We start from the raw sequence: 13,946 nt of genomic DNA on the forward strand, positions 1-13,946 counted from the left end.
TATAAGAGTAGAGTGTTTTGTTTTCAGCGTATAACCTTAGATATGTTTTGCAATTCGAAAATTCTTTTAGAAACGGTTTTTTACCTAACTCACCTACCGATTTAGAAATCTTTGGCTCTTTGAATTGCAGTGTCATCATCCGTGGAGCTTGTATGTGTAAAACCTAGCGAAAAAAGCTAAAGTCTACAGAACCACCTTGCTACACAATTTGTTGCTCATACTCACAAGTCACACATTCAAGAGATGATTTTGTAAAGTATATTATACGCAGCTTCTTTAGATGATAAAACCTAGAATTTGTTAAAATCGAATCTTGACGAACTTGATAAGCAGAAGAGGCGACTCCGAAGGCAAAACCCTCAGGGAAATTGTTCCTGCCGCAACATGTGCCTTTCCCAGGCAATGCAAGAAGCAGAAAAAATGGTTATGTGATACAAAACCAATTCCATTGCTCTGTTTCTCTCTCTGTTTGTTCAATGCTTTTGTGGAAATAAGATGTAACATCGAGACACCGTTGTCTCTATATTATAGACAACCATAAATATCAAATTTACCAAAAGTTGCAATGGTTCATAAAATAAACCAAAAATGTCAATGGTTTATCAAATAACTAAATTTATCGTATTTAATTAAAAGGTTGCAACTACCCATTTAAATATAAATTAGTAGTTTAAAATTACCTGAGTGATGTGATCTTAGTTCAATTAAACGGTTAAAATAATTTTTTAAAATTTATTTTGATAAATACAATTTAACAATTTATTAAACATTATACTCAGAGACCGAATGTAATTAAATATACAATTCAGGAAATAAATCAAAATTGCAATATATTTTACATTGCAATGTTAAAATTATGTATGATGATAAATAATTTAGTGAGCAGAAAATTACGTTGAAAATTGAATTTCTAACTATTTTGATTCATCAATATTATGAAAAAATCTGTGTTGAAAAGAAAGTTTGAAAATTTCCCAAAATAACAAATATATAAATTTCTAAAAATCTGTACATTTGAATAGACACAACTATTTGTAAGAGATACAACTCTACATTGAACAGACGCAATTTTTTAAAGAGATGCAACCCTAGAAATTTTATGTCAAAAATAAAAATAAATTATTTTTTTTGGAAAAGTATAATGAGAAGACGCAACTGTTCTTCGTATTTATTCGGATTGCTATTATTATATAGATTCTTTTTGTTTAAAATACACAATTTATTGTTAAAAAATTATAAGAGGCTAAAAATAACAACCTTCCAATGGACTTGCTCTAAGATGTTAAAACATTAAAATTTGGGGATTCGACCAAAAAACATAATTGTTGGATCAAAACATTGCAACTTTTGAGATTACTAACAAATCTAAACTTTGTCAAAAAAAAATAACAAATCTAAACTATTAGATAAGGTAACAAAAACAATCTCATCCATTGAATTTAAATTGACTCGTAAAAGTGGATTTGCTATTATACGTAGAAATGAGTTTTACATCGCTACAATAAGTAACTCCCGAAGTCGAACAAACCAAGTGTTTAACAAAACTACAAGCAAGAGAAAAAAAAAAAAAAAAAACCCTATATATATGTGAAGATTAGTAAGAAACATTATATGAACATTTATTTAATCTAAGATTGTATTTTTTTTATAATCTTAAAGTCATCTACAAATCTACGATATTTAAAAACACTTATACTACGAATCTATGATATTTAAATTTAAAATTAATTTTGAAGAAGGCCGGAACAACAAAATGTTCATGGTCAAGTTGTGGTTCCCTACCAAATCAAAGTTGTGTAGAATTTTGACACGACCCGAGGAAACAGATGGTGAAGAGAATGCGATGAGGCTAAGAATTTATCCGCGCTATACGACTCGACCCGAACACATGTCTCTCCTCTATTGATTAATTTTTTTTATATATTTGTCAATATTTTTTTAATATATAATAAAATAAATTACTGAAAATTCTTTTAAGTAACAACTTTTTAAGAAAATGATTGACCATGAACATTTGTGATTCCGGCCTTGTTCAAACTCGAAACTGACTTCTCGTCTTCTCGGCCCTAGACAGCTTGGCCGAGCCATTTGAGTTCACGAATCCATTTACATTTATATACACCTCCAAACCTGATTTTTGTGTTCATAATGAGAACCACCTTTTGTAAAACTCGCCCAAAACTCTCGTGTGCGAGTTATTATAACTGAAAATGACGACTGTTATTATAACTGAACTGATGCCCCCATAGCCAAGTGACTATGATTTCTCTAATAGAGATTTGAAATAATGTCTGAAAATGTCAGTTTACATTTGGGAAAAATGCCAAAAAAAACCCGAACTTATTTTTATTTGGACGTTTAATACCCAATGGTTTTGGATTGGAATAAAAATACACCAAATAATAAAAACGTGTCATTTAAAACCTAAAATAATAAGTGTTGTTGTTTTCATACCCACGATTTTTCAACAAAATCAAAATTCCAATTTTACCCCGGTTATCTAATTAATTATTAATTCATAATATAAAAAATCTTGGTTTTATATTATGTTACCCCGATTTTCCAATTTTACCCCGGTTTTCTGTTAACCATGTCAAACCAGGAATTAACCTTGGTTATCTCTCTTCTTCCTCCTCTCTCTCTAATCGTCGTTGCTCTGGAACTCGAAAAATAAAATGCTCGCTCTCCAGTACGCTTATGATTCTCAACAGAGCTTATATCATTCTTCTCAAGCTTCGAAAACTGACTTAGAATTAGAATTCGAATGATTATCATTATTAACCCTCACCGGAGATCCGATTCCGGTGTTCGTCGCTGTTCACTAATCCATAGCGCTGGATCGTTCTCACCTCGATCTAGACTGAGATTAAAACTCCAAGAACAAGCTTCACCACCATTATTACCACCGTTGTTGGAATTAAACAAACTATTAACTTTATCCATCATATCTGAGCTTTGGTTTAAAGCTTCCGAGGAACCAAGCTCAACGACGCCGTTTTGAACAGCGATACACACCATCGTCTCCAACCCGTAAATTTGACCTTGACTAGCGGTTAAAGCACCCGACCCAGAGGTCAACGAATTAAGCTCGCGAATCACTCATTTCCGATGCTCTTGCTCCGCCGTGTTCGTGTTGTTCTTCGTCTTCGCTTTGTCTTCTTCTCCTTTGTAGTAACCATCACCCCAACCGAGGATCACAGTGTTGTCTCCCGTTGGCGTTGATGAATCGAAGTCGTGCGAGATCTGCCAGAAGATAGCGTAAGTCTAGTTCTCTCTGGCGGATTCGATCAAAGCTTGGAGACATTATTGGAGAGTGTCTTCGTTGAACTGAGGAGGAAGAAGAGATTGTGGTTGTGGTTGTGAAAGAAACATAGAAGAGTGCTGATTTGTTTCGATGAAAGCTTCCATCGCCGTCGCCGATGCGTCATCGTCGGTTGTTAAGAAATTGAATGATGATGTGTGCCGCCGTTCATGTGAGAGCGAGCATTTTATTTTTCGAGTTCCAGAGCAACGACGATTAGAGAGAGAGGAGGAAGAAGAGAGATATTTTTTTTTTTTTTGATCAAAGAGGAAGAAGAGAGATAACCGGGGTTAATTCCTGGTTTGACATGGTTAACAGAAAACTTAGATTTTTTATATTATGAATTAATAATTAATTAGATAACCGGGGTAAAATTGGAATTTTGATTTTGTTAAAAAATCGTAGGTATGAAAACAACAACACTTATTATTTTAGATTTTAAATGACACGTTTTTATTATTTGTTGTATTTTTATTCCAATCCAAAACCATTGGGTATTAAACGTCCAAATAAAAATAATTTCGGGTTTTTTTTGGCATTTTTCCTGTTTACATTTCTATCTCTCGATAACCCTTCGACTGTTTCTGAAATCTCCGATGTCTGTGTCTTTAACATCACTATGCCCATGCCGGTTTCCTCCTCCTCCTCCTCCTCCTCTTCCTCCTCTGTTAGACCCCCTGAAACTACCTGAACCGCGTCCCCGGCTGCTCTTTCTATCAAACTCATCATCAAAACCTCCCCTTCTGCTTCCCATTCTTCCCCCAAACCCGCCACTATCTTCTCTGTTCCCTCTTGATCTACTAGCCTGGGAACTTGACCCTCTGTAATCTTCATCGTCACTACCAAAGCTACTCCTTCTGCTTCCTGTTCTTCCCCCTCTCCCTCTTGATCTGTTAGCTGACGAGCCATTAGATCCCCTGTAGCTATCAGAGGCAAAATTATCATTGAAACCACCACGTCCACCTCTCATTCTTCCTCTGCTTCCTCTCGATCTATTACCAGAGAAGCTTGACCCTCTGAACTCTTGATCATCCATGTCATCATCAGATTCTGAAGCTGAATAGGAGCTTCGTTTTCCCTTGAACCCTCCTTTGCCACCGTTGTTTCTTTTTCCACGCCTTAGCCTGGAACTGGGACCATCGTCCTCCAGATCAGAATCGAGCCCAAATTCTTCGTCTGACCCAAATGTAAGTTTTCTCAAAGGTGGACCTCTCTGGGTTGAAGCAACATGGCTTGATTTCCACCTGGGATTGGCGGATACCTCATCATCTGAACTGAAACCGAGCTCATCATCCCTAGAGAAACCTCCCTTACCGTTTCCTTGCTTCTTTCTACTGTTGTGAAGGTTTGAACTTCCTCCTCTGTGTGCATTAAAACCAGCCTTTGATTCAGGAAACTGTTCATCCTCTGAGAACTCGTCAGAAGCAAAAGAAGATCGAGCTCCTTCAACTGGGACCTCTCTCTCTCCAGATTCGTCTATTTCATAGCTATCAATGTCATCTTCATCGTCAAAATCATCAAACCCAACCCCAGGTCTTCTGCTTCTGCTAAAATCAGAACTTTCTCGAGCTCCCGGAGGAAGATTACCAAATTCTTCTTCAGGATCTCTCATACCCTCCCGGAGAAGGCTTTCATTCTTTTTGCTGGAATCCGCATATTCAAACGCAGCAACTTCTGCTCCGTCTGATTCATCGTCATCAAAATCAAAGTTCCATGCATTTGAAACATCATCCCGCTTCACAACCCTGTCAGTTTGTGCTTCTGTGAAGCGATGTGTATCTTGTGTTTTGTTTTCTAAGATAGCATCCGCTGGACGCTTGCAATCACAATGGAAACATGCCATGTTTCTCCTATAGTTTAAGAAGTTACACCTGCCATAACAGCATGCATTATGATCAGTTCCGTGACATAAAAAATTTCAAACCGTATCCTAATTCTCAGATTCACAATTCCCCAAAAGCATAGAAACTTACTCAGGGCATTCCCATTCTCCTGGAAGGAGCTGGCGCTTTGGCCTCTTTGCATCACACTGTAAGCAAATCGTGTTCTTTGCAAAATTCATAAAATCGCACCTGAGACAAAAATGAAGTGGTATTAACATCTCAGGACAAATGTCAAACTTAAAATATACAACAAAAGATTTATGAATTATTAGCCCAAAATTTTATAATCTAATTTAAAAATGCTGATAGGGTATATCTTCAACCAAAAATGATGATTTATATGAAATTCATTAGACCTCACCTACAAGTAATAGCTAATAGGTTTGGATGGGTTGAGATCAAATGTAGAAGAATTTTATAGATCTCACCTAACTTCATCTACAACTAATGTGCATTGTTGTGTAGAAACCAGGATACATTCTATGTTCGATACCTTGGAATCAGAAGACTCTTTCTTAATGTAACAAGTAGAACAGGGACGAACGGTTCGAGAACCCTAAGCTTCTGTTAGTCTGTACAAAGCATAAGCTATGCATCTAATTTTATAGTCCTTATGGTAGGACCGTGATATAGCCTTAAAAAGAGGTCATTAGAAGAGAAAGGTGGGACTTACTTTGGGCACAGCCAATCTCCTTTCTTCATCTCAACGTCATCACGGCCAACACGTCGTTTAGGAGTTGGCGGTGGCTGCTTGACTTTAGGCGGGGCTCTCTTGATGACTGGTGGAGTAAGATTAGGATCTATTGGTACAGTGCTTAACTTGACAATCTCGTGCAGCAGTTTCCGCACCACAGTCTTAACAGACTTTTTCTTCAGGAGATTTTTGTTGGCTACTGTTCCGTTCAATGGGTCAAAACCATAGGTGAACAAAATGCGCATGAGATCAATGGTTCGAGCCTCATCCTCTTTGTTTGTTAACAAAAACGCCTTTTCGCATGAGTTCCTCAAACTGCAGGAACTGCAGACCTAATATATGAATGAATGTTATCATCTGAAGAACCCATTGATAGTAAACTAGTTAGGAAATTAACCGGAAATCTCGCGAGGAAGACAACAGTAAGATTAACAAAGGAGACTTCATGAAACCTAAGAAAATAGCCACAACCCAATACTATAACCAAACTAAAAATATATATATATATATATATATATATATTAAAATTAGAAGCTAATTTCTGAAGAACAGTAATGAAACCCTCATCTTCTATTAATCTATTATCCTTGAATCAACGATTTAAAGGTAGAAACAGTGACCAAATCCTACGAAAGAACCAATGATCCCAACGTTCTAAGCTCCCACACAACCAATGAGCCAAAGACTTGTAATCTATTCTTCATTCCACCTATTTGTACCATCCCTTATTATTCATCCATGTATCAAACATGTCACATTATATCAAAACCAAAGAATAATAGATGAATCGTAAGCAAAAATCAATGAGATGGCAATGGTACTGATAGCTAGGCATCTAGATGAATGATAGAACAAGTAGCAATAATCAATTTTGAAATTACTAAACCACGCAAGTTCATAAAAGCACAATTCTTGTATGTATAGCTTATTCAAAACTGCTTACATCTCCTTCATCGAGATGGACACGCTTCCTTAGTAGTTTTCCTGAGAAAACCACCTTTCTATCAGTCGCTGGACATCCGTGGCCAACAAGGATTTGAATGTCATTTCTCGACAATGACCTGAGGAAATATACTCACATAAGCACATATAAGTAGACTTTACCCTCCTCAGTATCTTTAATCTTAACAACTAAACTGCTCAAACGCCACTAGCGAGTACAGAAACAATAGCAAAGTCATTGAAAGTAGCTAAACTTAATCACTCTCGATCAAACTTATATAGGACCAATAAAAATGTTTAACTTGTTCGATTCAGAATATGCACAAACCTTAGAATATCGAACCGGTCTTTTCCAAAATTGATACAAGCGTTTTGAACAGCTCTAAACTCCTGAAACAACGCAACTCCAACCTTCTCTTCTTCACCTAACTTCGCATTGGAAACATCCATCCCCAAACAACTAACCATCTCATCTTCATCTCTTTCTCTCCTATGATCAAAGTAATTCTGCTTTAAAAGCCTCTCCATCAACTCCATCCACTCCGGCCATGGATGCACAAGCTCCACCACACCCTTCTCTTCAATCAACTCGCCAGAATTGATCTGACTCGGCTCAGCCACGGAACAAGAGACCAATTTCTCATTAGGCACAAAGGTATCAACTTCTTTAGGATCCGGATCTTGTGGAGCAGAAGATGGTGTTTTTGGCTGCTGGGTCTGTTTAGATTGACGCCAAGCACGAATACGCTCAAGAGTTTCGTCTTGCTCAGAGTGACGTTTCTCAATAGCATCTATTTGATCGAAGACGAAGCTAAGACGAGAAGAGAGAGAAGAGGATTTGTGATTAGGTTCAAGGGTTGAGTCAGGCTTGCTCTGTGGAGAAGTAGAGAATGATTTCGCGAGAAATGGTTGGAAAAGTCGGCGGCTTTTAGGGTTTATGTGGAAGAGAGAGACGCGTCTGATGAGAAGAAGAGAGATTGAAGGAGCCATGGGAAAGGGTTTATGTCATTTCTCTTTGTTAAACCCATTAAGACCTGATGTTGCACAGACCGGTTTCGGTTAAGACTTTGTTTAAATACGGTTTTGGAGTTTTGGTTTACTCATGTTCCATTTTTGGATTATTTTAGTAGTATATCTTAAGTAAAAACAGAGCCATAAAACATAAATTTTGTGTTGCCCAAAAAAAAAACATAAATTATGTTATTAATACTGTAGTGAAAAAGGCACATTTATATATATTTTTTGTTGACTATTTTTTGTATCATTTTTTATTTTACTAAAACTTTCCAAAAGCAGTGCCAAATAAATTTTGAATTTATGTTCAAGTTTGTTCGAAAAAAATTATAATTGTATGTAGCACAATTTTAGTTAGAAATTTAATTTAATTATAATTATGTAATATGTTTTTAACACCAAAATATTTTATAGTATTAGATTATTTGAGTAAGTTGATTATAAAATTGCAAATATTAGTTACTATTGAGTTATGTCGAATGTTATTAGTCAATTACAACATGTGGAGAAAATGATCCCATAAAGTTTTATAATCAAATTTTCAAACATGAGGTGTCAAACCTTATTTAAACCATCTCACTATATAACCTTAACATTTACATTTAAGCTGCGGTCTGTTATAAAGATCATAATTCATTTCATCATATAACTCATTATATTTAATCCGTGCTAAAATATTTTACATATATATATTTTTAAGAAAAATTAGAGTGTGTACAATATTTTTTGATGTGTGAAATATTTCTGATATTCTTTAAAAATATCAACTTAAATATTTTTTAATGTTTCAAATTAAAATATTTTCAGTTTATTTTACTACATAAAATGATGCATTTTAACAAAAGAAATGTATGAAATTGGATATCAATATTAAAATTCCGACCCGTTATTTAATCAAAAACTTTGACCCGTTACAATTTTTCTTCATAATATAATTTATAATTGTTTAAAAAATTCAAATCATGGCATATGCGTTTTATTATTACTATATGGATGATATGATGGTTTATTTTTCTCTCAAAAAGAAACGATATATACTAGCCAACCATTTTTCAGTAGTGTTGTTCTGCCCTTTCTTGCCAACCTTCTAACTCAAAACTATAAGCAACGTATAAAGCAGGAAGTTTGTTGGACGATTTTAAACATCACTGTGAAACGAGAACAGATCCAGGTTTAATAGAGGCTAATTTGATTGCCCCCTTGGTCAAGCTGCTTCAATATGCTGAATTTTGACATTAAGAAAGAAGCTGCATGGGCAATCACAAATGCAGCTTCTGAAGGTTCTTATGAACCGATCAAATACCTTGTAGAGCAAGGATACATAAAACCATTACGCAATCTCCTCGGATGTCTAGATCCAAAAATCATAATTCTCTGCCTTACCGCATTGGAGAACATTTTAAAGGTGGGAGAGGAAGAGAAGAACTTGGGTAACACAGTGGACAGGAACCATTACGCTCAGCTGATTGACAAGATAGAAGACCTTAAGAGCATCTCTAATGGTCCTCTATTTTTGCCTTTATATTCTATTATAGAGTAATTTTTGCTCTAATTCATCTCTATTTTCGCCTCTATAATAGAGATTGCTATTTTTTCCCTATATATAGAGGAACTCTATTTTTTCCTCTATAAATAGAGTTGAACTATTTTATTTGCAAAGTAGTTCTCTTAATCTTTAACTTCTTTTATTTATGACCAAAATAAATAAAATAAGTATTTTTAAGAACAAATAATATAAATTTAAGTATAAATATTTCTTCTAAAATATTGAGAGTACCATTTGCAAAAGACAATTTTATGAAAGTGTTACAAAATTTAAAGTAAAATGGGTTAGTTTGCAATTTTTATAAATAAAAGGTGTTAATTGTTAAATAAATATAGTCACTATTTAGAATATTCTTTTATAAAGGAATAAATAAGGAAAACTATTGGAGTAAAACTCATCTCTATTATAGAGATCAGAGCCGGCCAAGAGTACAAGCAAAGCAAGCTTGTGCTTGCGGCCGTAAATTATTTATACAATATTTTGGCTGATATTTTCAAAGTAATGTCGTTAGTCTAGCGGTAAAGTTGTTATGCATGTGGTCTTTAAAAACTAGCCCTTAAATTTTTTAACCAGCCTTTTAAATTCAGTCTTAACTTTTTTGAGGCATGTGGCCTTTAAAAACTCATCACCGGCTCTGTCTATATTATAGAGGAAAAAATAGGGAAAACCATAGGAGATGGTCTAAGAACTATGACAACGGTTAGATATATGTCTTGTAAAAATTATGGAGAAATATTGGCTTGAAGGAAGATGAGGAGACGCAGACTGTAGCTTTAGAGTAGTGACATTTAAAGTCAGTTTCAAAGAAAAAATAAATGAAAACTTTAGTTAACCAAATTGGATCGTTCTTGACTAGATTGTGATCTCTCCGCCATATCTCTATATTAGTAAAAGAGAAGTACAATTTCTTTTTGGACGAAAATGCCTCCAACATCAATGACCAGAAAACAATATCATTAAAGTTAAATGAGACATTAAAGGTAATCGAATCGGGTTTTATTTCTTAAATAACCCGAAATTCTTAAATTACAGACCCGACTCTATGAAATTGGATCCTCTTTGTTGGATCATTCGCCGGATCAAGAAGACCCGCGTGTTTTTAATCGGATCCTACATCAAACATTGAAACCCTTTTTGGATATAACCCTAGATATAAACATTGAGACTCGATTATTAAACATTGAGACGCCGCATCGTTGAAGAAGAGAGATTGTTGGAGGCATGGTTGAGACGAGACGTCACAGCGATTTTGCGCTTCTTCTCAGGAAACAATATAATCACAACTTACCAACAAGACAAAGGTAAGATCTCATCACAGCGTACAACAAGACAAAGTTAAGATCTGAGACCAAGTGACCAACACTACTTCCTCGATCTTATATTTGCATATAAATATTTTTCTTGGAGAATAAAAGGGTTTAATATCGTTCTTTGGATTTAAAATCACCTTCTCAATTTTTTTTGTTTATAGAGTATAAGATTGTGAGTTTTTCCTTCGATCCTTTCTGTAAACTTTGCTTTGTGAATGTTATATGAGTAGGAGTTTACTCCAGCTGTTGGGATTATACAGAGTCAGATTTGAAGCATATGGCCTAAAAAAGGTTTTGGCGTACATGTAGAGCATACCAGGTAATCTGAGCAACAGTTCAAATCTAAGATTTAATCATAGACTGGATTTTCCCAAATAATTCTAGATCAAATACTTTACTCTCCTGCACAACTATCTCACCTTTGATGTTTCTAGAAACTACAAACTAGAAAAGCGATAAATGCTGGTTGTTAATTTGAAGGTAGAAGAAGAAAGTGAAGAACAGATGTATAATGAAGAGACCGAGGAAACCGTGGGAAGCATCTCGAGATGATGAGAGCTGAAATTGATGCTAATCAGAAGAGATATGAGTTTGAAACTAAAGGAGATAATGGTGATTACGAATGACACACCCTTTTTATTATATTTCATTTCTTCATGCTTGAGGTTTTATATAATCTTTTCTCTAGACGGAGACGGTATTGACTTTGGCACTATGGTTGTTTTGCAGTCCAGAATTATTAGTGTGTGATTCTCAAAAGAAAGTGTGAAGCTAATCATACATTATTATTTGTTCAGTAATCCTATTTTTGCAGAACAGAGGTCATTATGAGCTCTATTCATCGGTATGAAATAGGTAATTTTCGATCTATCTTTTTTTTTTTTTCTCAAATGGTTTTGATTTTTAAATGAGCAAAATATCAATTTTAATAATGCCAACGATCCCTAATTTGAGATCCTTCATTGTTTTCTTTTTACTTATCTAACACATATTTGCAAATATGATACATATAAATCACATTGTTGCTCTAAAGGTTCTTTTTATGAGCTCAAAATAGAAGTTAAGTAAGGTAAATGTTTTTCTTTTTTATTGACTAATAAAATTATCCAAACTTTTGGCCATGTAACCAGCTTGCATATAACACACTTCTTTTGTTGCAGAACATAAACTAACCTCTTTTGTTGCAGAACATAAACTAAGATATGCAAATATACTAGAGACGATGACATGCAACAGTGAGTTCTTCTTTCTACTGTTTGACCTCTTATATTAGTTTGTTGTATAAAAACTAAATTAATTGTGCATGTATGTTGTATCATTAGCAAGGGCTGTCATCTATTTCCTTGGCAAGCGTGTGAATGTGTGATTATATATAAAACCAGAAAAAATTGTTAATTGGTGCTCACAATACTATTCATGGATTTTTGTGTATGTTATTCCATAGTGTTCAATAAAATGATAAGTTTAACTGTTTGAATAATTTGTAGAACAATCTGATCTTTATGATTTTTCGTTTTTGTCTGTAAATTGGTGTTAGTAAATTAACTAACAATTCTTAAATTTAAATGCGAGAATAAAGTAGTATATTTTGATTCTCTTCTTGCAGGTACAGTTGTACTAACATTATATTATGGGTTTGGTGGTTCTGATCCACAAAAGTGCATCATCTATTGAACTGCAACATATGGAGAAGGAATAAACATGAGAAGAATTGAGAAAGTTTGAATAGAACAATACAGTAGAAGAGAAGCAGATAAGTAGAAATAGTGAAGGTGATCAGACAGCCATGTAAAAGCTCCACTTCTTTTGTGAGCATTTGTTTTCTCATGATGTATGCAAGTAACACTTGCCAAGTATATTAGCTGCATGTGTGTTTCTTTTAGATGAATTTGGTAATACAAATCCCACATGCTTTACTTAAACTTAATAATATGTACTTATAACACATTCTTTGCAAATTCCCTGCAAAGATATTTATGTAATTTTAGTGAAAAAATTCCGATAAAACCATTACAAACATATATAATAATATTGTATATACCCACGGCAATTAAACAGTGTAAGAATTGAAAATTATATTTCTTCAGTTACATACTTTCATTTTGGCAAAGACAGTGTAAGAATCTAAAGTGAAATAGTGTAAGAAAGAAAGAAAAAGACATCTAATATACAAGTGAAATAGACAAAGACAGTGTAAGAATCTAAAGTGAAATAGTGTAAGTGGCTGTTCTCTATATTTGCAAGACAGACAAAGAGAGGAAAGAGAGATCCGACAAACATTTCCTCACAATTATGAAAGTGATCTTGTAGGGGTGGAACAGAGTGTTAGAGAATTGGTTAGTCATCTGGTGGAGAATGATAACACTCAAGTGGTAACCTGTCAAACCAAGGAAACTTCTGATCTTTGTGGCATTCTGCAGTCTAGGCCAATCCTTGATAGCCTGAATCTTCTCTGGATCTACAGAAACAATGTGACCCAAAAAACTCATCTCACGCTACCAGAAACTACACTTGCTCAACTTGGCAAACAACTTCTGCTCCCACAACATCTCCAAGACTGCCCTCAAATGCACTGCATGCTCTTCAGGACTCTTAGAATAAACCAGGATGTCGTCGATGAAAATGATGAAAGACACGTCTAGAAACTCCTGAAACACGTTGTTCATCAATCTCATAAACGCTGCTGGCGCGTTAGTCAACCCAAAAGGCATCACCACAAACTCATAATGCCCATACCTCGTCCTGAATGCAGTCTTCCTCACATCTGCCTCATCTATCGAAATCTGATGATAACCCGACGCCGGATCTAACTTGGAGAACCAAGTAGCACCTCTCAACTGATCCAACAACTCATCGATCCTGGGAAGAGGGTACTTGTTCTTCAGAGTGACCCGGTTCAAACCCTGGTAATCAATATACAACCGGAAACTCCCATTCTTCTTCTTAACAAATAATACTGGCGCTCCCCACGGTGATACACTAGGGCGGATGAATCCCTTACTCAACAAATCCTCTAACTGCTTCTTCAACTTTGCCATCTCTGCTGGAGTCATTCTGTAAGGAGCCTTTGGATAACGGCGTCGTCCCCGGTTCCAGTTCAATCGTTAAAGGATCATACCGAGATGGTGGTAATCCCTGCAACGACTGGAACACATCCTCAAATTCCTCCACAACCTGAATACCGCTAACCGTAGACTGCCCCACTGACTTTGGCATTGATATAGTAACCAAATAAGCCTCACGACCCTTCTCGATC

At 35.2% G+C, this 13,946-nt stretch overlaps 1 protein-coding gene, 1 long non-coding RNA gene and 2 pseudogenes across 7 annotated transcripts; 2 read left to right on the forward strand and 2 right to left on the reverse strand.

Moving 5' to 3' along the window:
* Nucleotides 1-2,319: 2,319 nt before the first annotated feature.
* LOC109132891 (transcription factor MYC3 pseudogene) lies at nucleotides 2,320-3,591 on the reverse strand (annotated as a pseudogene).
* A 139-nt stretch (nucleotides 3,592-3,730) lies between these two features.
* Nucleotides 3,731-7,866, reverse strand: LOC104787366 (uncharacterized). Of its 2 annotated transcripts, none has more exons than XM_087450762.1 (5): nucleotides 7,149-7,866; nucleotides 6,822-6,939; nucleotides 5,858-6,210; nucleotides 5,275-5,373; nucleotides 3,731-5,172 (listed from the first exon to the last, which is right to left on the reverse strand). In XM_087450762.1, the coding sequence occupies exons 1-5, from the start codon at nucleotides 7,808-7,810 to the stop codon at nucleotides 3,858-3,860; spliced, it is 2,547 nt and encodes an 848-aa protein (XP_087306888.1). In that variant the 5' UTR covers nucleotides 7,811-7,866; the 3' UTR covers nucleotides 3,731-3,857. The 2 variants fall into 2 exon arrangements, with proteins under 2 accessions (XP_087306888.1, XP_087306889.1); XM_087450763.1 differs by having other exon boundaries at nucleotides 5,858-6,202; nucleotides 7,149-7,810.
* Nucleotides 7,867-9,053: 1,187 nt separating this feature from the next.
* On the forward strand, nucleotides 9,054-9,374 carry LOC147944351 (importin subunit alpha-2 pseudogene; annotated as a pseudogene).
* A 919-nt stretch (nucleotides 9,375-10,293) lies between these two features.
* Nucleotides 10,294-12,697, forward strand: LOC104787365 (uncharacterized). 5 transcript variants are annotated; one of them, XR_015557506.1, is made up of 6 exons: nucleotides 10,294-10,681; nucleotides 10,921-11,009; nucleotides 11,171-11,302; nucleotides 11,420-11,545; nucleotides 11,878-11,925; nucleotides 12,297-12,697. It is a non-coding gene; the product is annotated as an uncharacterized LOC104787365 (long non-coding RNA). The 5 variants fall into 5 exon arrangements; XR_015557505.1 differs by having other exon boundaries at nucleotides 10,417-10,681; nucleotides 11,420-11,759; XR_015557507.1 differs by having other exon boundaries at nucleotides 10,533-10,681; nucleotides 11,488-11,759.
* The last annotated feature ends 1,249 nt before the right edge of the window (nucleotides 12,698-13,946 follow it).

This window comes from Camelina sativa, chromosome 5, assembly GCF_030686135.1.
Source record: "Camelina sativa cultivar CO46 ecotype springtype chromosome 5, ASM3068613v1".
Lineage (NCBI taxonomy): Eukaryota > Viridiplantae > Streptophyta > Magnoliopsida > Brassicales > Brassicaceae > Camelina > Camelina sativa.

Excerpts from the sequence above, each read along its gene's own strand:
- LOC104787366 (XM_087450762.1), bottom strand. The coding sequence starts at position 7,810 with ATGGCTCCTTCAATCTCTCTTCTTCTCATCAGACGCGTCTCTCTCTTC. Across the intron at positions 6,940-7,148 it reads GACCGGTTCGATATTCTAAG|GTCATTGTCGAGAAATGACA; the intron begins GTTTGTGCATAT and ends ATATTTCCTCAG. Across the intron at positions 5,374-5,857 it reads GGAGATTGGCTGTGCCCAAA|GTGCGATTTTATGAATTTTG; the intron begins GTAAGTCCCACC and ends TTTTTGTCTCAG.